This window comes from Ambystoma mexicanum, chromosome 2q (genome assembly GCF_040938575.1).
Source record: "Ambystoma mexicanum isolate Mex_15411 chromosome 2q, UKY_AmexF1_1, whole genome shotgun sequence".
NCBI classification, from domain to species: domain Eukaryota; kingdom Metazoa; phylum Chordata; class Amphibia; order Caudata; family Ambystomatidae; genus Ambystoma; species Ambystoma mexicanum.
Genome location: NC_090924.1, coordinates 938,212,660 through 938,235,497, shown reverse-complemented (window position 1 = coordinate 938,235,497; position 22,838 = coordinate 938,212,660). Strand labels below are relative to the sequence as shown.

Here is a 22,838-nt window from a genome sequence, read left to right as displayed (position 1 = left end):
CTTTTGAGCCTATGTCGTCATCACCCCTCAAATGTTTGTCGTGGAAGATGGCCTTTTTGGTAGCTCTTACCTCAGCAAGAAGACTGTCGGAGCTGCAAGCGTTGGTTATTGACCCCCCATACTTGCGTTTCTTCAAAGACAAAGTGGTGTTGGCAACTAACCCTCATTTTATACCAAAGGTTCCAACTACATTCCACAAGCATTCTTCGATTGTGCTACCACCATTCTTCGCTACGGCTACTTCTTTCGTGGAAAAAGCTCTCCATACGTTGGACGTCAAAAGAGCATTGAAGTTTAATCAAAGTTTCAGGCGTACGAAACAGCTGTTTGTGGCTTATGGGGCCTCTGTAAAGGGAAAACCAATCTCCAAACAAGCACTGGCCCGCTGGGTTTTGTCAACTATTGCCTTCTGCCATTCTAAAGCGGGGAAGCCTCTGAAAAGGCGTCCTAAGGCTCACTCGACAAGATCCACCTCGTCATCAGCGGCATTGTGGTCCGGAATTCTGCTGGTGGACATCTGTCATCCGACCTCCTGGTCGGTGCCGCATACATTTACTCTGCATTGTTGCCTAGAGCAACAGTATGCAGCGGATGTGCAGATGGAATGGGCGGTCCTGCGACACTTGTTTCAGTAAGGTAAGCCCCACAAAGGGAGTACCATTTTTTTCAATGTGCCAATGGTGGGAGTTTTATTGCTAACTGCATGTATGCTCTTGTGGTATTGGTTTGCGTTACACACCTCCAGATTAGGAATTCTGCTATACGATCTATTCTAAGCATGTGAATCCATTAAAGATCCAATGCTGGAGAAGGGAGTAGTTTCTTACCTGTAACTCCATTTCTCCAGCATTAGTATCTTTCATGGATTCACATGCGCCCGCTTGCCTCCCCTGAATGCAAACTTGATATGCCCCTACTACTTTGGGGGTTAAAATCTGAAGGGAGCCGCGGAGGCGGGGCTATTTATACCGTGCGTCCTATTGGGTCATGCGTAAGCGTCCCAAGAGGACGTAGATAGGAGACAAAAGTGTCGGTTTTCCGATGGAAAACGTTTGTTCATAAATATACCGAGGTTCCCGGCCTGACGACAGGGAATATTCTAAGCATGTGAATCCATGAAAGATACCAACGCTGGAGAAATGGAGTTACAGGTAAGAAACTACTCCCTTCCTATGTACGTTGTAGTCCTTTTGACTCATTCGTATGGGGAGTCCCTTTTGAGGTCCCCCTCTACTCCCTTAGGGATTGTCAAATTCAACACTTCGGTTTTATGTGTTTCATTTTTAGCTCAGCCACCGACCCAAATTGCAGCATCTCGTTTTCTATTGCCCTTAGGGAGGTCTCTGGGTGAGTTATTGATAATAGTATGTCGACCGGAAATGCGGCTGTTTTATACTCCCTCCCCCAAATGTCACTTCCGTTATTCCCTTCGTTCTTACCGCTGCCAGGAGGGGCTCTAAGTGTAAGGGAGACAAAGAGCAGCCCTGTTTTATGCCACGTTGGACTGTGACCGGCTCTGTTAGTTGGCCATTTATATCTAATCGGAGCAGGGGGTATTGGTAATTAGCTGTAACCCTAACCAGGAATGTATCCCCAAAGCCCATCTTTGCCATACTTGCAAACGGAACCCCCATTCAACCTTGATACAAGGCTTTCTCAGCGTCCAGTGCCATAAGCAGAGTTGGAATCTTTCTCATTAGCTTTTTCTATGAGTTGCCCAATTCTTCTGATGTTATCCCAGTCTGTTGGCCCCTGACAAAGCCTGACTGTTCTGTCTGACCAATTCGTGGGAGGATTGGATCGAGTCTGGATGCCAGCACCTTTGTATAAATCTTGGCGTCTACATTAATTAAGGCAATGTGGCGATATGAGCCGCACTCTGTTGGGTGTTTTTCCTTTTTTGGGATAAGGACCACTTTCGCCTCTTCCATAGTTCGTGTTATGTCCCCTACCCCACCCCCGAGGCAATTGCATTGAACAGGACAGTTGGGTGAGGGTGTAGGGTTTCCCTGTGTGTTTTGCAAAATTCGGTAGTGAAACTGTCTGGTCCTGGGCTTTTAATGGAGGGCAGGGCATTTCTTGCCCCCCGAATTTCCTCGCTGGTTAGGTCTTGCTCCAGGGACTCCCTTACTTGTTCAGTTATGTCTGGGAGGGTAATGTCCTCCAAATATCGTTTCTATGCTCGTGGCTCCGGATTGTCTGAGCTGTAGAGCTCAGTATAGTATCTGGCAAACTCGTGTTTTAATATCTTTAGTATTAGTGCTCATGTTGTCCACACTTTTATCTTTAGTTTTTGCCCTCTCCTCTCTCCTCACTAACCTGGCCAGTAACCTATTGCTTTCACATAATACCTCTGTTTAAGGGCTAGAAGTGTGTGCTCAGTCGCTCTAGTCTGTATAAGGATTAGTTGGCCTCTTATTGTGCTTTATTCCCTCCTCGTCCCTGGTCCCAAACAGCTCATTATCTCTTTGAGCTTCTCTTCCAAATGTATTTCCTCTAGTCTCAGCTCCCTGTCCCTCCGGGCTTTAATGGCTATAATTTCCCCCGTATTGTCGCCTTAAAGGTGTCCCATCTTGTTTGTCTGCCTGTGTCGCCCTCTTTATTTTATTTATTTCAAAGAAACTCCCTATCCCCTCCATGACCTTTTGAGTCAACTTCTCATCCATAAACAAGAAAGCCGGATATCCCCATTTCCATAGGCCCGAAGGGCCTTGGTTTCGTTTTAGTGTTGATGTGAAGGGGGCGTGATCCTATTGTGCGATTGTTCCCACACTTATTCCCCTAATCTGACCCAACAGACCCCCAGAGGCCCACACATAGTCGATCCTGGAATGCGTGCGGTGGATGTGTAAATAGAAAGTGTAACCTTCCTTTTCCCACCCTTTCTCCCTCCAAACGTCCACTATGGCTAGATTCTGAATTTTCTCTGTGAGCTCCCCTGAGAGTTTCCCTTGTGTGCTTAAGCTTTTCTGCTTCTGTCCCTTGCGGGGTCCCCCACAATGTCGAAGTCTCCCGTTAGGATGATGGGGGCCTTCGCAAATTTTCTAATCGGTTTAAAGCTTTTTGAATAAATGCATCTTGGCCTGAGTTGGGAACATATATCGTGGCTACTGTATAGCACCCCCCCTTCCTCTTCAGGGCTATCGCTAGATATTTCCCTTAATCATATCTACCGGTTTCCGTGGGTGTGAGGTCAAGGTCATTCCTCAGGGCGAGTAGGACCCCTCCTTTCTTGCTAGTGTGTGTTGATTGATTGGGTTAAAGCCCCAAAATCTTATCCCGTCTCGATCCCGGGAGTGAATGTGGGTTTCTTGGAAGGCTATTGCATATGGATGTTCCCTTTTCAGAAATCTTTCAATTATTTTCCTTTTTAACTGGCGAATGCAAGCCGGTAAGGGAAAGGAGTGATTTTTTTTGCTCTTTAGCCATTATCCCAGTGGTGTTGTGATCTTTGTTTCCTCCTGGGCCCATCTCTGTAGTCTCCTCCCTGTTCCCCCTCACCCCTGTAGATCTCCCCCCTAAACCTCCCACCCTCACCCTCCCCATGTGCCCACCCTCCCCTCGTCTGGGTTGATTCAACCAGCCTCTGGCGCCCCTCGATTCTGTGTCTGGAGGATTGAACCCTTGACTTCTCCCAGACCAAGCCCCTGCAGGTTCTCCCATTCAAGACTGCCTAACCCCCCTGGACCACTCCAATAGCTCCTGTAGCTGTGCACACTCCCCAGGCTTTCTTGGTTACATTCTCTAATTCCCTTTTCCTGTCCCGCAGAATTTCCAGGACCTGCTTCCCCCTCCTGCTGTTTCCCTATGATGGGGCCTTTCAAATTTGGCTGGTGTCCCCCTCTCTTGGCGCGTTTGGTTCTCACTGTCAACCACTCTCAGGGTTATTGAATGTTTTGATGGCCATCCGCGCCATGTCCCGGAGGTTGATCTTAATCTTCAATCCCCAGAAGTCTTGCCCCCTCCTCATAGGATGTAATTCTATGTTGCTTCCCTTGCCAGCAGAAGAGTAAACAGAATGGGAATGTCCATTTGTAACACTTCCTAGAACTGACAGGAGAGAACCCATTTTCCTCCTCTTACTCGGGGTTGACTGGGCTAGATGAAGTAAAGTAAATTTCTGTCCCATTGTAGGTTATCCGTTTCATCTTTCTTGCCTTGAGTCTCTTTTCCTTTACTGTGTACTTTTGAAGGGCAGCTAGAACATCTCTTGGCCTCATCCCCTGGTTCTTGCCTGTGAGTACCAACCCTATGGATTCTATCAAACTGCATCTCCAGGGAGTCGCCCCCTTCCACTTACAGGAGGTCTGCGAAAATGCTTCTGACCACTACTTCAAGTTCCTTATCCTGGATCTTCTCTGAAAGGCATTTGAGTCAGATGTTAGACCTCCTAGATCTATTTTCCAGATCCTCGGCCTGGAGTTCAAGGTCGTGTGTCACGGTTGCCAGGCGCTCCAGCAGGGTGTTGGATCTCCTTGCATCTTCAGTCAGCTCTTGTATGGCCCTTTCATTGAAGTCGACTCTTTCTTCCATTTTGTTTGTCTCGTTTTATTTCTTGCAGCCCCTCCTCTAGGTCCTCTCGCAAAATGTCCAACTGTTTTTGGACTGTACTGGCTATCTTATTGCCGAAGTAATTAAAGTACTGCCTTAGCAGCAATTGGGTCACTGGTTGGTCTTGTTCCTCTTGCGAGGGCTGTCCTCCTTGTCCAGACTGAGCCTCTATGGCTTGCAGATCCCCAGGGGAGGGCGCTTCCCTGGGCCAGATCCTTGGCAGTGCACCTTCCTGGTTTTTCTTGCTTCCCTTTAAAGGGGTTGATGGATCCTTCCCCCTGGACTTTCGACATGACTGGTGGGACTTGCGGGCTTGCTTCTCTGTGCCCTTCTTTTGGCCCTCACAGGTATATTTGGTGCAGCGTTCTGGGGATCTTGACTCTGGTTATCCCTTGCCCCTACTTTGGGTCCTGTGCGGCTGCTCCTCTCTGTGTCAACGCAAAGTCCTTTCCTCCAGCGTTCCACAGGGTATATGTGTCCTAAGCCCTTTCTTATGGCAGCCCGGTGGTTATCCCTGGCTGGTGACTCCAGTCAGGAAGAAGATGCCTGAGGGTTTTGCCCTCTGCAAGGGGGTTTGCTGCTTCGTTACGTTTCTTTCTTCTTATATCTGCCTCTGAATGTCGGAGGGGGGGGCCTTCGTCAGCAGAGGTGCTTGCTCCATCGCATTCTAGATCCCCAGATCCATATAGGTGAGTATTGGGGCTGTAGCTCCCTGTTGTGTTTGCCAAGTCTATTTGAGTTGTCCCCACATGGCCTCAGTAATCCCTGCTTGACTCACTCAGCCGGAGCTGTGTGCTCCTTCAGTGCGCCGGTCTGTAGATCAACATGGCCCCCATGGGGGGATCCAAGTAATGAGGCAGCTGGGGGTTTCGGGGGGGAGGAGTACATGCAGATTTATTCCACCCCCGAGTCTATTCCGTGGGGGGGGTTCTCTCCCGGTCTCTGTAGCCGTTGGACGGCACGAGTTGTCCTGGGTTGGACATCCTCCAGCGCCTGTCCGACACTACAGCGGGTGCCCCACTCCTCCTTCTTTCCTCGCTCTCCTTATACTTTAGAGGACCGCTTTACCTCCAAGGTTCTGGGCTCCCACTCCTTGGGCACTGTTGTCAGGGTCAGCGATGTCTCCTCTGGCGCTCCTCTGCCCGCAGGGCCCACCTCTCCTGCTGTAGGCTTCGCTTCTGGTACTCAGCTGGTGCTGGTAGGTCCCTCAATGTGCTCCTGGATGGTGATCACCACACTCCTGATGGTACTCTTCCCCGCCAAGTGCTAAATCTGGGCAACTGTATTGCCAGTTCTTCCACTGCTGTGTTTCTGCGTACCCGCTGCGGTTTTCTGTGCGGGCCTCTCCCTATCGCGGACTCAACCTTCCAGACCGTGACTGAGTCTGAGGGCTCACTCCGTAATCTCCTCCAAACTTTCCCTTTCGGGAGGGGAACGTGGAGCCAGCCACATCAGCATGAACTAACAAACTCCTTCTCTCTCTGTTATGCATCTGTGCTGTTCTATACCTTTGCAAAGTGCTTGATTGCTTCTTGAAGCTAGGTCTGCACTCCATAAATACCATAATAATAGGAAAGGAAGACCTTATTCCTGAGGGGGAGTCTCTCCTTATGAGGTTCTCCTGCTTATTACCACCCCTTGGGGGGAATAATGGGTAGCAGCCTCAACAGACAATCTGGCTTCCGTCCACTGCACGTAACTGAGACTGCTCTAATCGACCTTAAATCCCAAATAGACGAGTTGATCGACAAAGGTAGGACAGTACTCCTGCTCCTACTCAACCTCTCCGCTGCTTTCGACCTGGTCAACCACAAGGTCTTATGTCGGCACCTTGACTCTGCAGCTCACTTCTCCAGGGACGCTATCAAGTGGATCGAGTCCTTCCTGAGTGAGAGGACCATGAGTCTTCTCCCCCTCAGCTTCTGCCGATCCTACACCCATCCTATGTGGTGTTCCCCAAGGATCCTGCGTCTCGCCTACCCTCTAACATCTTCACTAAGCCACTGTTCGACGATCTGGACCAGCTGGGTATCACCTACACTAACTATGCAGGTGATACTCAGATTCTCCTACCACTTTCTGGGGATTATGGTACGGACATGGGCCTAGTGAACAAAGTTTACCTTATCATCCAAGCATGGATGGCCACCCACGGCCTGTGCTTGAACGATGATAAGACTGAACTGATAATTTTGAGTTTGCAGGCTAACATTAAAAAATTAGGTCAAGAATATTCATCCTTTAATATTGACAGCAATACTATTGGAGTCTCCAAGGAAGTAAAAACCTTGGGATTTTACTTGGACTCCACACTATCTTTTGACAAGCAGGTCAAATCCCTTACCTCAGCAACGGCTTACACATGCAAACTTCTTAGAGCTGGTAAACCGTTCCTCTCCGACAATAGCTGTCTGATCCTGGCTAGAGCTCTTATACTCTCCAGAATCGACTATTGTAATGCCCTCTACATTGGGGCTAACAAATCTACTATTCAAAAGCTCCAAACGCTACAGAATAACGCCTTAAGAGCAGCCCTTGGCATACACAAGAAAACCCACATTTCTGCCTTGAGACGTCAACATAAATGGCTCTCCACATCCAATAAAATACTTCTAAAAACACTTTCTTTGACACACAAAGCCTTGAACAATGCGGCCCCTAGTTACCTTATAGACAAACTTCAGAGAAGAATTTCTCTGACCAACTAGAAGTGGGAACACCAATTGCCTAAACATCCCCAAATACAAACTTACCACCATCGGGGGTAATGGCTTCACTGTTAAGGCAGCCAAAACCTGGAATTCACTGCCCCAGGAGCTGAGGGCTGACCAACCATATCCACTCTTCAGGAAAAACTTAATAAAACACATCACTGCCTCCAATCCTTAGCCTCCCATCACCCTCTCCCTGAGGACACTATCCTGCATTCAAGACAACAGTATATCTTCCTATATGCTTCCCTTATGTAAATATTGTAGCCTATATAAGCTTAACTGTAACCATATAAGCTTTATTTCCTTAGTGCATGTACCTCTGCTTCAGTACTATTGTTCACATTGTATATATCCTGTATTCACGCAAAAATTGTTCATCTTGCTATATGTAAATTCTGTAACCTGTGTATACGTAACTATGTAAGCCTTGCATCTCCTTGTCGTTGTGCCCTTTTACTTACGAGTCTGGTGCGCTTAACAAATGAATAAACAAACCTAGAGGGAAGGGCTCCTCCGGAGCGAAATGACAGAATCCCATGAACCGTCACACTGGGTAAAGATTGCTCATGTTATTACAGTAGTTTGTAGGTGATAAATGTGCATCTATTTCTTAGAAAAGTAAACATGATCTAATTGAAATCCATCGGCCACCCAATTCTAAGAGAAATGGGTACAATATGGAGAGGTAGAGGCGGTGGGTGTTTGCAACTGATGGATAGCATCAGATGGGCCGAGAGAAAATAAGAAAAGTCAGTGGAAAAGATGGGGAGATGGAGGAGAGTGAATTATGGGAAAAATTGGAGGGATTTAGAGGTATGGTGAAGGAAAGAAAGTTGGTAGGACAAATGGAGAGAGTAAGGGGCACAGAGCAACGAAAGTATTAATTTTGAAAAGGTAATTTGACCTTCTAAGAAAGCAGAAAAGAGAGTCAGAGAGGTTGATGGAGAGAATACACCCGAGTGTCATGCAGAAAAGAGAGGGTGAGAAGATGATCAGTGATTAGGCAGAAAGAAGCAATGGATTGGGGTGGTAGAGATGTCATCTGTCTGAGTTGAATACAATACTTGTCCCATTGGTGCATATGGTTAGTCGGGTCAGGATGTAGCCTTGTTTGAATCTTACTTCAACAGAAGGTGTTGATGCGTCCGCAGATGTAGGATGCAAGCATGAGATGGAGAGGCTAAGAAGCTGAGTGAGATGGAGACAAAGACGCTCAAGAGGGCGTTAGAAACGTATGGAGAAGAGTATAGTAAAAGGGGTGGGTGAGAAGGAGATCAGGGCAGCGGAAGTTAGAGGGGCGTTCGGATAGGAGGGTGAGAGATGGTAGAAAGATGTAAGGAGAGGGGGCCTAGTGAGTGTTGGTGAATGTATGTGAGACGGAAGGGCCCAAGTGAAAAAGCCAATGAAGGTGAAAGAGTGAATGAGCCGGAGTAAAATCAACAGGGAGATAGTAAGATTGGTAACGATGGGGATGGAAAGGGAAGATCAGGAGAGGGGTGAGAAAGAGATTGGAAGATAAATAAGGACTGGCAATTGTACAAATATTCTCCTTAACATACTCATCAGGAGAATTGAGGAAACTGTGGGGATGAGATCATCCAGTCTCAGGAAGGGTGGGGAGTGGAGGGTGTTTGGAACTAGGTTTTGGGGAGATGCAATTTCTTGAAGAGGAAAGTCTTGAGCTTCTTCCTGAACATTAGAAGTGAGAGGGCGAGTCTGATTTTGACAAGGAGGAGGTTCCAGAATCTTGGTGCATAGACAGAGCTGTGCCTGTCTTCTGGTTCTTTCCTTATTTTTCCTGCGGTGTTCAAGTCTGCATATGTCCTTACATCTGGTGGAATGTAGGCCCACCAGAGATACTGAATTTCTCAGTGAGGTAGCTTGGGGACTTCAGGGTGACAGCCTTGTAGATGATGCAGCATTTGAAGATGATACAAGCGTGCAGCGTGAGCCAGTGCAGTTAGATGAGGGTCGGGGTGATGTCGTTGAATTGTCAGTCATATGAGTTGTGCTGCAGCTTGCAGGCCAAATCCAAGTGGTGCCAGGGTAGTCGCTGGAAGGCCTCCGAAAAGGGTATTGCCACCATCCAGGTGGGAGAGGATCAAGGCTTGGACAGCAGATATGTTTTCTCGGATGAAGTGCCTGATTTTCCACAGGCGAGAAAGTTCACACATTGTTTGTCTTCCTTGCTATGTGGTGTTTGAAGTTGTCTGTCAATGTCAGACCCAAGGGGCGTGGTACCGGTGGCTAGCTGGGGCTGTGAAGCACCTGAGGTTCATTGTAGAGAGCAAGGTCTGGATGTCAAGGTGTTTGGCGTTGTTGGCCGGGAGTAGGAATTCCGGTTTGGATCAATGAGAGTCCGGCCTAGAGCCTGTGGATGTCTTAGATGGGGGATATCTCGAGGTAGAGCTGTCTCATCTGTGTGTTGGTGAATGTGGATGTTGTGTGGAGCGAGGAGAGTTCCAAGTGGTTCCATGTAAAGACTGAATATCGCAGGGAGAGGATCGGTCTTTGCGGGACTCCACAGGTGATGAGTGGAGTTGGTGATCTGGAGGAATCCATTTGTACTAACTGGTAGCGATTAGCAGGGCACAATTTGGGCCAGCTGAGGATGTTCTCGCTCATCCTTATGCGGCGATGTAGATTGTGTCTGGTGGTCTACTGCATCAAATTCTGCTGTGAGGTCAAGGAGAACCAGGAGGCAAGAATTTTAAGTTTGAATATTCAAAAGAACTGTGTGCATAAAGGAGACCCAAGGATAGTCTTCCTCCTTGAACAGTTTTTCACTCCTGGATCTCAGGTATCCTTACGGAGTATGGTTCTTCCCTTTTCCATTGATTGTCACTGTTTCACTGTTTCAAGGACGGGTTTTGATCCTTGAGCTTTCTCAATACATTTCCCTCCCCTGGTGTACTCTCCTGCCAAGATATTGCCCCCTTGTCACTTATCTTTCAAAGGGCTATGGGTCTCCCCTTTTTGTATTGGTTACCAATGTCCCACAATTTCAAGGTGGTGGATTTTAGTCCCGACTTTTCTCATTTCTCTTCCCACTTGTGGTTTGAAGTCCCAGACTCAAATACTTCCTGGTTACCTTTCTGCCAGGACATCTTATGTCCTCTCATGAGTGTGAGTTCAAGACTCACTGTTTGCCTGGTTCACTATCCTGCCAGGGCGTTTCCGTTCTCCATTCACTCTTGCATCTAGGAAAGAATACTTTTTTTTTTTTTAACTTGTGTTTATTGATTTTACATAAATAACACAAAAGAGATAAACATTGCAATTTAGAACATCCCTTCCCCCTCCCCCCTTCCCTCCCCTTGGATCGGAGGAAAGTCAAAATGTCCCGGGTTCTCATTATGCGTTGAAGATATCTGAAACTTTAATGTTGTGTGGACACCACTGTTCCATAAAGTCTGACTGTAGATATTGTAGTGTCCCTTCCCACTCTTTTACAAACTTGTCTCCAGTTCCTTGGATTTTGTGGGTGATTTTCTCCATTGTTATATGGGACCATACTTTCTGTAGCCAAGTAAACGTCATTGGGGTATTCTTGTTTTTCCAATTTTGTGCTATAGTGGTCCATGCTGCTATGAGTAGTCCCATAAAGCTTCTCCATTGTGATGTGTGATATTGTCTTGCTGTATCATCTCTGAATCCGCATAGCCACACCTCTTCCCCCATCAGGCCCACATCTGGGAAAATGTTGCCCATTTCGTTTTTCACCTCTTCCCAGAATGGTTGTATGCCCCTACAGTCCCACCATATGTGCCTCCACGTTCCCACTTCATCGCAACCTCTCCAGCATAGGTTAGGTGTGTTTGGGTACATCGAGTGGAGCTTCTCTGGGGTATAATGCCACTGTGTCATGATCTTGACCCACATCTCCCTGGTTTGTGCCGATCTGGTCATTCTGGGGATCTGTTTCCATAGGTCTGCCCACTGACTGTCCGAAGGTTCCTTCCCCAGAGTTCTGCCCCATTTTATTCTGTATGCCCATTTGACGTCTTCCCCCTGTGAGTTTATGTATTTGTAGAGCGTTGAGACCCACTTTTTTTCCCCCGTGTTGGAGATGTGTGTCTCAAACCCTGTGAGGTCCCTGGTTGCTGCTTCTGTGATCATCGGGGAGTTCAGCCAATGTTTTAGCTGCTCATATTTATATCTGTCCCTTCTGGATATATTCTTGCCAGTAAAGCAAGATTCCAGGGATATGACTTCTTTGTCTGCGAACATTTCCCCAATTTTAGTGATACCCACCTTCTCCCAGCTATCATATGCCCCCTGTTCCATCCCTGGTGGAAATAGTGGGTTTCTACTGATTGGTGTAAAGGGTCCTATTGCTGTGGACATTATGCCTTTTTTTGTTTGGGCATCCCATGCTTCTAGCGTGGATTTCATAATTTCACTTATTCCTAGGTTCACATGTCTGTGCTGTCTCTGTTTCCAGAGGAGTTCTGCCAGTGGGGTCCTCGCAACTGCTCTGTCTTGTTTGACCCATATCTGCTGTGGATTCTCCCCTACCCACTCCCTTAGGACTCTCAGCTGTGCCGCCTGATAGAATTTTTTGAAGTGGGGGAGCGCTAACCCTCCTTCTCTGGTTGGGGCTGTAAGGACCATTCTGGCTGTTCTAGGCGTTTTCCCCTTCCATATAAAGGACAACACCGGTTTTGTTATTGATTTAAAGAACGAGTCTGGGACACCCACCGGGAGAGCCTGAAAATAATACAGTACCCTTGGGAGGACGGTCATCTTGATGGCTTGAATTCTACCCCACCAGGAAATCTGTAATGGGTTCCATCTGCCTAGCTCTTTTCGGATGTTTATGAGAAGGGGTGGGTAGTTTTCCCCATAAAATTGCTCTATTTTTCGAGGTACAATTATCCCCAGATATTTTATACCTTTCTGTTCAATCTTAAGGTCTAGAAGTTTTGCTTCCCTTTCTATATTCGCTCTGTCCCCTGCCAGGATTAGTATCTCTGATTTTTTCCTATTTATTTTTAGGCCCGAAATGGCCCCGTAAATTTCTAGTTCTCTCACTGCAGATGAGCACGTGGATTCTGGGTCCTGTAGGGTTATTAACATGTCGTCCGCATATGCGATCACTTTGTGTTGTTGACCTGCCATTTCTATCCCTTTTATGTGCACTGATTCCCGTATTTTAATTAGGAGGGGTTCTAAAAACAAAGCGTACAGCAAAGGTGAAAGGGGGTATCCCTGCTTCGTTCCTCTCGTTATCCTCACCTTGTTCGTAACCTCGCCATTAATGACTATTCTACTGGATGGGGAGTTGTAGTTTGCTCTGATGCTCGCAATATATTGTTCCCCAAACCCCATGCGCTCCAATATTTTGAATAAAATGGACCATTCCACCCTATCAAAAGCCTTTTCGGCATCTACCGACAACAATATCGCTGGGGTGTGATTTATACCTATTTTTTCCACTAAATGGGCTAGCCTCCTTGTGTTATCATGAGTTTGTCTGCCCGGAATAAAGCCTGATTGGTCTTCACTTATCAGTTTAGGGAGAAGCGGGGATAGCCTCTTTGCTAGGATCTTCGTATAGATTTTTGCATCCAGATTAATTAGGGAGATTGGCCTATATGAAGCTGGGTTTTTAGGATCTTTACCTTGTTTGTGAAATAGCAGAACCTTCGCTTCATTCATAGTGGGGGTCAGATTACCGCTGTCCTTAAAGGAGTTTAGGAGCCTCGTTAGGATCGGGGTCAAAATGTCTGCATATTTTTTATAAAATGAGGCCGTAAACCCATCTGGGCCTGGGGCTTTGTTACTTGGGAGTCCCTTTATGGTTTTTCTGACTTCCTCCTCACTGATAGGTGTCTCTAGTGACTGCTTGTCCTCTTCTGATATTTTCGGGAGGTTTATGGCTTCTAAGTATGCATCTTGTGAGTTTGTGTCAGGGAATTCAGTGGAATAGAGAGTTTGGTAGTAATGTCTCAATGATTCCCCCATGTCTTGTGTGCATGTTTGGGGGACTCCATTGGTGTCATAAATGGCTTTAATCGTTGTTTCCTTCTGTTTATCCCTCAGTTGTCTCGCCAGGAGCCGGTCTGCTTTGTTTGCTCTAATATAATATCTTTGCTTCAGATAGAGTAGGTTCTTCTCTGCACCCTTCGTTCGGAGCATCTCTAGTTGGCCCTGTGTATGTTTCAGTGATTTTTTTAGAGCCTTTGTGGGGTGTGTCAAGAGTTTCTCTTGGATATCTTCGATTGATTTTTCCAGCTCTTTTTCCCACCGAAACCTTTGTTTATCTCTTGTAATTTTCAACGCTATCATTTTCCCCCTCAATACTGCTTTAAACACATCCCAGACTGCTTGTAGCGCCACCTCCCCAGTGTCATTATGTGTAAAGTATTCCTCTATCATTTCCCTTATGGATTCCCCTGTGATTGGGTCCTGGATCAGCTCCTGCGGTAGTTTCCACCTCCATAGCCCATTCTTCCTCCCTGGGAGAGTCACCTCCAGCCACAGCGGGGCATGGTCCGAGAGGGCTATTGTGCCCTTATCCAGTCCCTGGATTTTACCCAGAAGTCCCACTGAAACCCAGAAGTAGTCAATTCTGGACATGGTGTTGTGGACATGTGAGAAGTAGGTGTACCCCCTCTGTTCACCCTTCAGTTCCCTCCAAACATCGTTCAGGGCCATCTGTTCTATATGCTGCCTCAGACGTTTTGATGGTGCCCCTTGGCCATGCACGTTCCCCGTACTCCTGTCTATATGCGGATTCCATGCCATATTGAAATCTCCCCCCATGATCACTTCCCCTTTAGCAAAGCTTTCCAGTTTCGTGAGAGCATCTTTAAGAAAGCCGTCCTGTCCTTGATTGGGCGCGTATATTGAGGCGAGTGTGAAGTAAAGGCCTTCAATTGCTACATTGGCGAAGGCAAACCTCCCTTCTCTATCCATGCTTGAATCTAGTAGTTTAGTGTCCATTCCTTCTCTCACTGCGATCAGTACCCCTGCTTTTTTCTCCGTTGTCGTTGCCTGAGCCCAAATCTTGTAGCCTTTGATCCGGATTTTCTGCTTATCCCTCGTTCTGATGTGGGTCTCCTGGAGGAGTAGTACGTCCGCCTTCTCCCTTTTAAACTGCTTTTCCAGTTTAGCCCTTTTTGTTGGGTGGTTCATGCCCCTTATATTGTAAGTCATAATGCGTAGCACCCCCATTATGTTATATTCGTTTGTCGTCGTTGCCTCGGGTCCCCTTCTGTTCTTGATTCATTTCTTTGATTCATCCGATCCCTTCCCCACCCTTGAACTCCCCCACCCCCCCAACAATGAACTTTAAACCAACCAAACTGTCCCCCGAGTTGGGCGAGGGTTCCTATTGACGCTAGAGCGTTGCGCCCATCGCTCCCTGCCCTCCTTACCCTCGGGGGGGTATGATATGGGGAGTCCTAAACCCCAGAGATCCATCGGTCTTTGCCTAGTTCCAAGTCGTCGGTTCTTCCCACGACCGCCATCTGTGTGTTGTCCGTTCCGTTCCGTTCTCCTCCCCCACCCCAGCCTTCATTCCGTGATTGCTGTTCCTTGTTCGTACCCCTTGTTTGCAAGTTCCTGAATTCTTCACGTAGCTTTTCTCCAGGATTCCCTCCCTGCATTAGACTTCTTTTGCGTAATTGTTTCGCAACCCATTGGTCTTCTCATTCGATCCCTCCTGCTCGATGACTCCCCCCCCCCCCCCCATCTTCCTGTAGACCCAATGTGCTTATACCTTCCTCCACCGTGGTTACTCTTCTCTGTTTCCCTTCCCACGTGAATAGCAGCCCAAATGGGAAGGTCCATTTATAGCGGATTTGCTTTTCTATCAGAGTTTTCACCAGTGGGGCCATTGCTCTCCTTTTTTGTAGGGTTATCAGAGCGAGGTCTTGGTATAATTGGATGTTTTGACCGTTCATTTTAATGTGTTCCAGTTCTCTGGCTCTCCTGAGGATCTGTTCCTTCTGTGGGTAGGATGAGAGAGCCGCTAGGACATCGCGTGGTCTTTCCCCTGGGGCCCCCGATCTTTTTGGACCCACTCTGGATTCTGTCGATTCCGATTTCGTCAGCGTCTTGGGACCCCAGAATGTCTCTAAACACCTCCTTTACCGCCTCTTTCAGGTCTTTGTCTAGCACTGTTTCCGCCATGTTCTTGATGCGGATGTTGGAGCGTCTAGAGCGGTTCTCCAAGTCCTCACATTGAAGTTCTAATTTGTGCGTAAGTGCCACCAAGTGTTCTTGTGTTTCACTAGCTTGTCTCGTGTCATCTTCTAGTCCCTGCACCGTTTTTTCCACTATGTCCGTTCTTTCTTCTAGGTTGTTAATATCGGTTCTGATGTCTTTAACCACTTGTTTCATTTCGTTTTTCATAGTGGTAAATTGTTCTTGGACTGTGGACATGAATTTTTCTTGTAAGTCCATGAACCAAGTTTGCATGTCTTCCCTGGTCAGTGGTTGCATCTGTTGGGATAGTGACTCTGACTCCCCCATGGGTTCTCCCTGGTTTCTCCCCCTCGGTTGCGATGCTCCCTCCGTTGACCACATTTGCAAAATGTCTGCGCCTTGCTTCGCGGATTGGGATATCTGTTGGTTGGGGTTCCCCTTTCCTTTTGCTCTTGACATGGTGGCGTGATCCGTTTGGCTGCCTATGGGGCTCCCGTGCCTTCTTGTAGCTCTCCGGCTGGCCCCTCTCCCAATCCTATCCTCTGAGATGTCTCAGTGAGCGGGGGGGTCCTCGAACCAGGCAGATTCGCAGACTGCGTCGGGTCTCGATGTCTGTCTATTTTGGGTGGGGGCAGTTCCCCTTGCATTAGTGTCCTCCCGTTCTTCGCCCCCTATTTAGCGGGCCTGGGGGGAGCCCCGATCCATCTTTTTTTTTTATTTCCTTCTCCCCCCCGACTCCTTTTCCTGAGTACCCCCCTTTCGGGGCGTTGATCAGCGGGCTGGTGGTTTTCAACCCCCCCCCCCCCTTGATGGCTCACCTTTCTTCCTCCGCGCTGTTTCAGGGCGGCCCCCGCTTCTCCTCACCTGCGGTCCGCCCTGTGCGCGCTGCTCTCACCCTGCGTTGCGGCTCCTCCCCGGTGCCGCGGCTGTCGCTGTGTTTCCTTCCCCTGCGGCGCTCCCCGGCTGTGTGGTCCTCTATGGCGCTGGAGCGTCTCCTTAGGTACCGATGGGGGAGGGGCCGATCTGTTCTCTCCACGGGCCGCGCCCGCGTTCGTCCGCGGCGCCGGTTCCCTGTTGGGAGGGGTTGCTGGGGGGGTCTAGCTGTCGGGGGAGGGGAGGTCGACGGTCGGACAAGGCTTCGATCGTGCTGTGTTTGGCGGCCCGGGCGGAGCGCGGATTAGCTGCGACTCCTCACCCCGGCGGCCATCTTGGAATCCCGGAAAGAATACTTTTGAAGTATTGGGTCACTGACCTTTCCTTACATATTATTTTGTCTATCTCTCATCAACAAATTTCCAATTCACATAATCAATAGTTCATGAGATCAATGGATATCTCTCTTCTTCAGAGCTTGCTATGCCAATTGTTTGACTTTATTAGTCAGCCATCTCAGTATGTCAACATCATTTTGTGTGTTCCTTTACTATTCAATTCCCAATATGTACTGCTCCTAGGGAGATATTAATAATCACTCCTGTTTCCCATTGGGTCTCCGACCCAGTTTCCAAAGGTTTACGACTTCGCCAAAAGTGCACCAGTCTTCCTGCTCACTCTCTTGGCCTTACCGGTTTCGTTCGGCAACTTTTTGCTCCCTTGTCACTTTCCTGCAGCTCTGTGGCGTTCGACAGCCGGCTGGTCTGTCCCTCACGCTCTCTGTTCTCCTCGGTCGGCAAAAAGCTTCTTTGCTGCTTCTCTGCTTGCTTGCGGCCCCGTGGAAACTCTTCAGACGCTCTGTTCACCGTTTGTCCTCTTTCCCCCTTTTTTCCATTCTCCGGTAAGCTGTTTGCTCTGATGTCGGCACCAAGAGGATCTCTCCTCGGTTTCCCGGCCCGTGTCAGGGGAAAAAGTCAGTCTCCTCTTTTTTGCTGATCGGGATTTTTGAATAGTCTGGCCTTGGTCACCTGTCCATAACCACTGGATTGCATAGTGTGCTTCAGTCTTTGTGATTTCATTGCTCAAGCCCTCTTCCTCGTTTCAGTATTTCTATGAGAATATGTATAGAAATGATTATTATTCATGCTTAAATGTTCTGTTCTTATGTTGCAGGATGTCATACAGAAGTGAGAGGGTGACAGATTATTATTGTCGTCATTGCCCTTTAGGGAAAGGGGGATAGCACCACGTTCTATCCAGCAAGTCTTCCCTACTCCCCTGCGATTGGTCACCCCATGTGGTCCTCCCGCAGATAGCCACCCACAGGGTCTGTGTCGAGTAGCTTCCGCCCTTCACTGGCCACATGAGGGGAGACAGTCCCCGGTAAATCAGTAATGACTTCGCTGGATTCATCACAGGACTTTTGGACTAAGCCTGGAAACAGTTCTTGGACAACATTTAAATAGGTTTATGCAACAATAGGGGCATAGCATGAGACAACATAGTGCCGGATCTGAGCTTGAACATGAATCTCTCCGAAACAACTTCACCAATGATCTCTTATTTGTATTTCCTGTTACAAATCTTGTCATTCTTGCTATTAAAAAAGCACTGTGATTGATTAGAGCAGTGACATGAATGGAAACGTTAATGATTGATGATGGGATCAGTGAGTTAGGATGAAGCAGTGGAGGATGAACACAACGCGGGGCACCAAGCACATGCCTAATAGGAAAGCCAGAGCAGAGGTTTAACCAGGCAGGGAGAGAATCCCATGTATGGCCTACATCTGTCTTGTAAGAGAGGGAGGTGGTATGAGCATGCAGTCCAGTAATGAGGAGGTGGTCATAGTCAAGAACCAGAGAGGAGATAGTAGCAGGAAAGGGGGAATAGGAATCCCAAGAAGTGATAATAGGACAGTGTGATATTGGAAATGCATTGGAGGGACAGGGCCTCCCTGTCCTTGTCCTGTACTCCTTTTATCATGTGTGTTTTACTGTCTGCACAGGAGTCCATGTGGGACTCCTAGCAGTGCAGCTCTTACTCTTTTCGGTTATGGTAAGCAGACCCTTGGGATACCCTGATGGCACCCCTGAGTGGGGGTACAACCCTGTACCTTTAGTGGATGTTTTTGGGCACCTGTGTGTGTCCCACAGAGCAGGTGGCAGCTCCATGCTGAATTTGACAGGTACTCGTAGTATCCTCCATTTTGGGATACCCAGGCCCTGCCATTGGAATTAGTTGATTCCTGATGGGAGACAAGATGGTCCCTGTGGCCTCTTGCTTTCCATTGCCGGTTACCTTGTTCTCCCAAAGTCCTGGGAAGCCCTGACGTTGTCCCTTCCCCTGACTGGCTGTTGGGTGGAAGTTCCATATATGGTATTGTGAGGAAGTCCAGGCCAGACTGGCTGGACCCTTCCCAGTGACTATGTTGTGGATACGCCATTGGAGTGGTACCTGGGTGAATGGAGTGTGTGACCAATATACATTTCATGTTATGGGTGTCTGGTTTCTGGTGTGTAACACAATGACTGAGACAGCCCTGCCCAAAACTGGTATCAATGCAGTGCGGAGTGCTGAATGGCTGGGTGCTTGTCCAAAAACACATTCCTTGTTGCGAGTGTCTGGATGGAGAAAAATGGCCTGAATGCACTGTGAGCCTGATTGGCTGCCTACTTGCTGAATGTCCTTCTGAATGACTGGCTGTGTGTGCCTGGCTCAGCAGTGGAAATGAGACGGAACAGTATATCTGGGGACCTCTCAAGTACTGGAATTGTCCCCATACTCTTGTTATTCATGAATAAAAAACTCTTTACCTGGTGATCTGGGTCTAGTAGTCTTCTTTATCTTCACTTGGCTTCATGCCATGACACATGTTTGAGTCCACGTGGGAGAATCAAAATGTATTAATGTTTCTATAGTGAGTGACTATCTTTCTCTTCTCAAAAAAGTCATACTTTACACATGCCCTAATTCAATGATCAATTTAGTGGCCTGATCAAGATGGGCACCTAGTTCATTTTTAACAGTCCCAATGTGTTTTTATTTTAAATGTTACTTCATTGCTTTCCTGTAATCTAAATATTTCTCTCGATCAGGTTGGTACTGGCTTCAGTTTCACAGATGATGATCAGGGATTTGCCAAAGATCAAGTTGATGTTGGAAGAGATTTGTACAGGTAGGTTGTATGTTCCTATTTTTTCAATAATTTAATTGTTGAATGTACATATTTTGTATACATAAATGCATATTTGTTTGTACAGGTGCTCCGACAAATTGCAAAATTAGTATAGCATCATTCTCCTCTTCTCCCATTCATGAAATTCTTAAATTTTAAATAAAATATCAATAGTCAGGGAAGTTCCCTGGAAACTGGGACTGTGGATGTATGTCAAATACAAAACTAGACCTTGTGCTATACGTCTGTGAAAAAGAAGTAGGGGAGTCACAATGTTTTTCTTTGCCCAATGAGCACTGGCCATATCATTTAAAATGTGTGGCCTTTACAGTGGAATTTTCATTTTAAATTCTTAATGGGCAACTCTTTATTTAGACTTTGTTGTTTACTCGGTTTCATCACTCCCCTTACCCTGGTTACCTGCACCTTACTTTCCTTTTCCTATGGGGCTTCCCTCCTCTTCCATTGCACACAGTTTGAAAATGGAATTGAAATGTTTTTCTATTTATTTTTGTCCTCTTTCTCTAATCGACAACATGAGATACAAAGCTCTAAATATAATATTAAAATGGATCCTACTTCTTTGAGTTGAAAAGTGTGGGTGTGTGCGCTTGATAACAGCGATCGCAAAGGTGAAGAAGGCAATGGTATGTGGCAGGGTTTCTTATCACTGTAACCTAAATAGAGTAAAGCTTTATCTTAACTTGCTCTCTGGTGTGTCTTCAATTTTGTAAATGAAAATAACAGCAATGCCATAACAGCACCATATATGTGCCTTGCCATTCCAAACTGCTTGTTACAGCCTGATGCTGTTTACTATGGAATACAGTGTGATATAGAATGTGTGAAAAAGAGGAGAGTCTTTTATTTTAAAAAAGTTGTGGAGAGGTTGTTTTAACGGTTACCAGTGTTTTCCATTTCTTTTTATGTGCTGGTGGGAAGTTTCCTCAAAACAGACTAAAACTATTTCACATATAGGGTAGCCAGAGTTGCACCAAAGATCATTATATTTTCCTCAAGGGCTGCTTCTTTTTTGTCTGTTAGCGATAGGAAAGCATTTGTATGGCGTGACGAGGATAAATATGTTTGTTCCTTATTTTATTTTTTATGGTTTAGGGGGGTGGGGGGCATACCACTATGGAGCCAAAAAGATGGATGATATTTATAGGTCACCTGGAGTACCAGTTTGCACCCTTGGCAGATCCTGTACCCTCTCAGATGGATGCTTTTGTGTCCTCTGGTTCAGAGGGCATAAATCCAGCGCCAAAATAAAAAGAAATTCTGTGGGAGTGGTTTACTTGCTACAGTTCCACAACTCGTCTCTCCACTTTGTTTTCAAATGGGTCGTAAGGAATCAGGTCTGCAGTATTGGTTTGAGCTATGCAGTATCCTAATGATCTTGATTTACAGGAATTGCCCATGATGCAGATCCGGGCCCAAACTCCCAGTGGCATTTCCCCTCCTGCCAGTATTACCCTGGTGTAAGTTCTTATCTAGCCTCTTCAGAGACCAGTCAACCTCCAGCCTTTCAAACAAAAGTGTAGTAACATTTAGGGTTTTGGCACTTCTGTGGTCAGTGTGGTCCGAGCGGCTCAGTAGGGGACTGTTGCAATAGTTTACTTTTCTGAGAACTGGAACATTGATCTGCATTTGAGAAAGTTGAGTTAGGGGGCAGCTTCTGAATGTGTATCTGTAAGTTGTGTGTGCATACATATGGTAGAGTGGAGAGAAGTTCTGTGGGGAAAGCCATGTTGGCGTAGGAAGGAAGAAATCCAACATTCTTGTGCCAGCGATTCCTAAATAATGTTTAGTTGGCAGGTATGTCAAAGCAGATAAGCCCTTTGCTGCATCGCCCATCTTGGATACAAAAGTATATCCTGGTCAGCCACATGAACATGGTCTTCCCAGTCAAATTATCTAAAACTTTCAGGCCTCCCAAAACCTGCAGTCATTGGTTGGACACTAAACTCTCCCTATGGAAATGCAAGCATAAAATATTGGAACATCACTCATGAAAAAAACTTGATGGGGAAACCTATCTGCTTCCAGATGCCGTTGAGGTGATTTTGTAACCGGAAAATATGAAAAGAAAGCTGTAACACAATTGTGTTAAAGCTTACTTTTCACAAGTGCCAAATTCTGCTGAAGGTTCAGTAAAGCGAGGCAGACAACTGTTTGATAATTTATCAACAAATGCCATTTTATTCTTAAAAGGAATATATTTAAAATGTCTCACTATGCATACTCTGCTGTGGTTTTCACTGCCTGGCCAAAGCCAAGGGCAAAGGATAACTGGCCCTTACACTGAGCAACAAGCGCACAAAGAAGATATAACAATACAACATAACATGAACAACATACAGTCTCTGAATAAGCTTCTTATGTCCTGGGCGATTTCCCTTCCCCAGGATTCAAGGTCAATTCTGTTAGTGTTCAACCAAAGAAAGTTCTCCTACCAGTTCTTGATGTTTAAATGTAAAAGTTTGTTAACCAAAGTTCCAATGATAGCAACTCTCTTCTCCTTGGTGAAATATCGACTTTCCACTTCCAACAATTAGCACCAATGTTAATCCCAGCCATGGTGCTTTGTCACCTCTTCAAGAAGACTTGCCACAGTTCAAAGGAAATGCAAAAGGAAATGCAACTTCCAGATGTACTTGATTATTTCGAATACAAACATTTCAAAGACAAAAATGTCAAATTCTACATTTGTGTATTCGAAATAAGTACCCCATAGCTAAATGCCCCTTGTAGACCCCGCTCCCACCACCCCCTTACTTACCTTTTGGCGGCACACTTTGCTGTGTGCCGCCGAGTCCCTGCAGCGCCAGTTCCCTTCACTTGCGTTGATGGGAACCGGCACTGCAGGGTCCTTTCCTTTTTTGAAAATTCTTTTGTTTTGGATGTTGGGGATGAACCCCGCTTCCCTTGTTCGCTATAATGAAAAATGAATGGTTGAAATGTTTGGCATTTTCGGCTGTAGGTACATTTGGTACAGCCAAAATACGATCTTTTCAACTATTCTATTTTTTGACAGGGATACAGTTAACAGTTCTTGGTTAACCTTTAATATTTTATTAGTTACAGTTTTAGACTTCACAATGGTATATTTGTCAGGATGACTTCTCAGAGCTGCTGCTTCCACTTCAACAACTTCACTTCTACTTGATTCACTATGCGAACAGTCACCTTTTGTCTCACAGTACTCCACTTTTAGACTAATACCATGTTGCATCTACTGACCACTAGATATACCACCACAGCTTCAGTTCTTTGGACTACTACCACAGCTTCAGTGATTTGTACTTCGACAAGATGCACTTCACAGTACTTCAACAAGTTAAAGTAGGCAAGGCACTCTTCTTCTG

General features: G+C 46.6%; 1 protein-coding gene across 1 annotated transcript in view; it reads left to right on the top strand.

The window, feature by feature from the left end:
- The window catches only part of CPVL (carboxypeptidase vitellogenic like), a 1,072,295-nt gene that overhangs the window by 327,495 nt on the left and 721,962 nt on the right, over nt 1–22,838 (top strand). Inside the window, exon 6 of the mRNA XM_069648246.1 lies at nt 19,391–19,470. Coding sequence (XP_069504347.1) covers nt 19,391–19,470 — 80 coding nt within the window. The remainder of the gene's footprint in view (nt 1–19,390; nt 19,471–22,838) is intronic.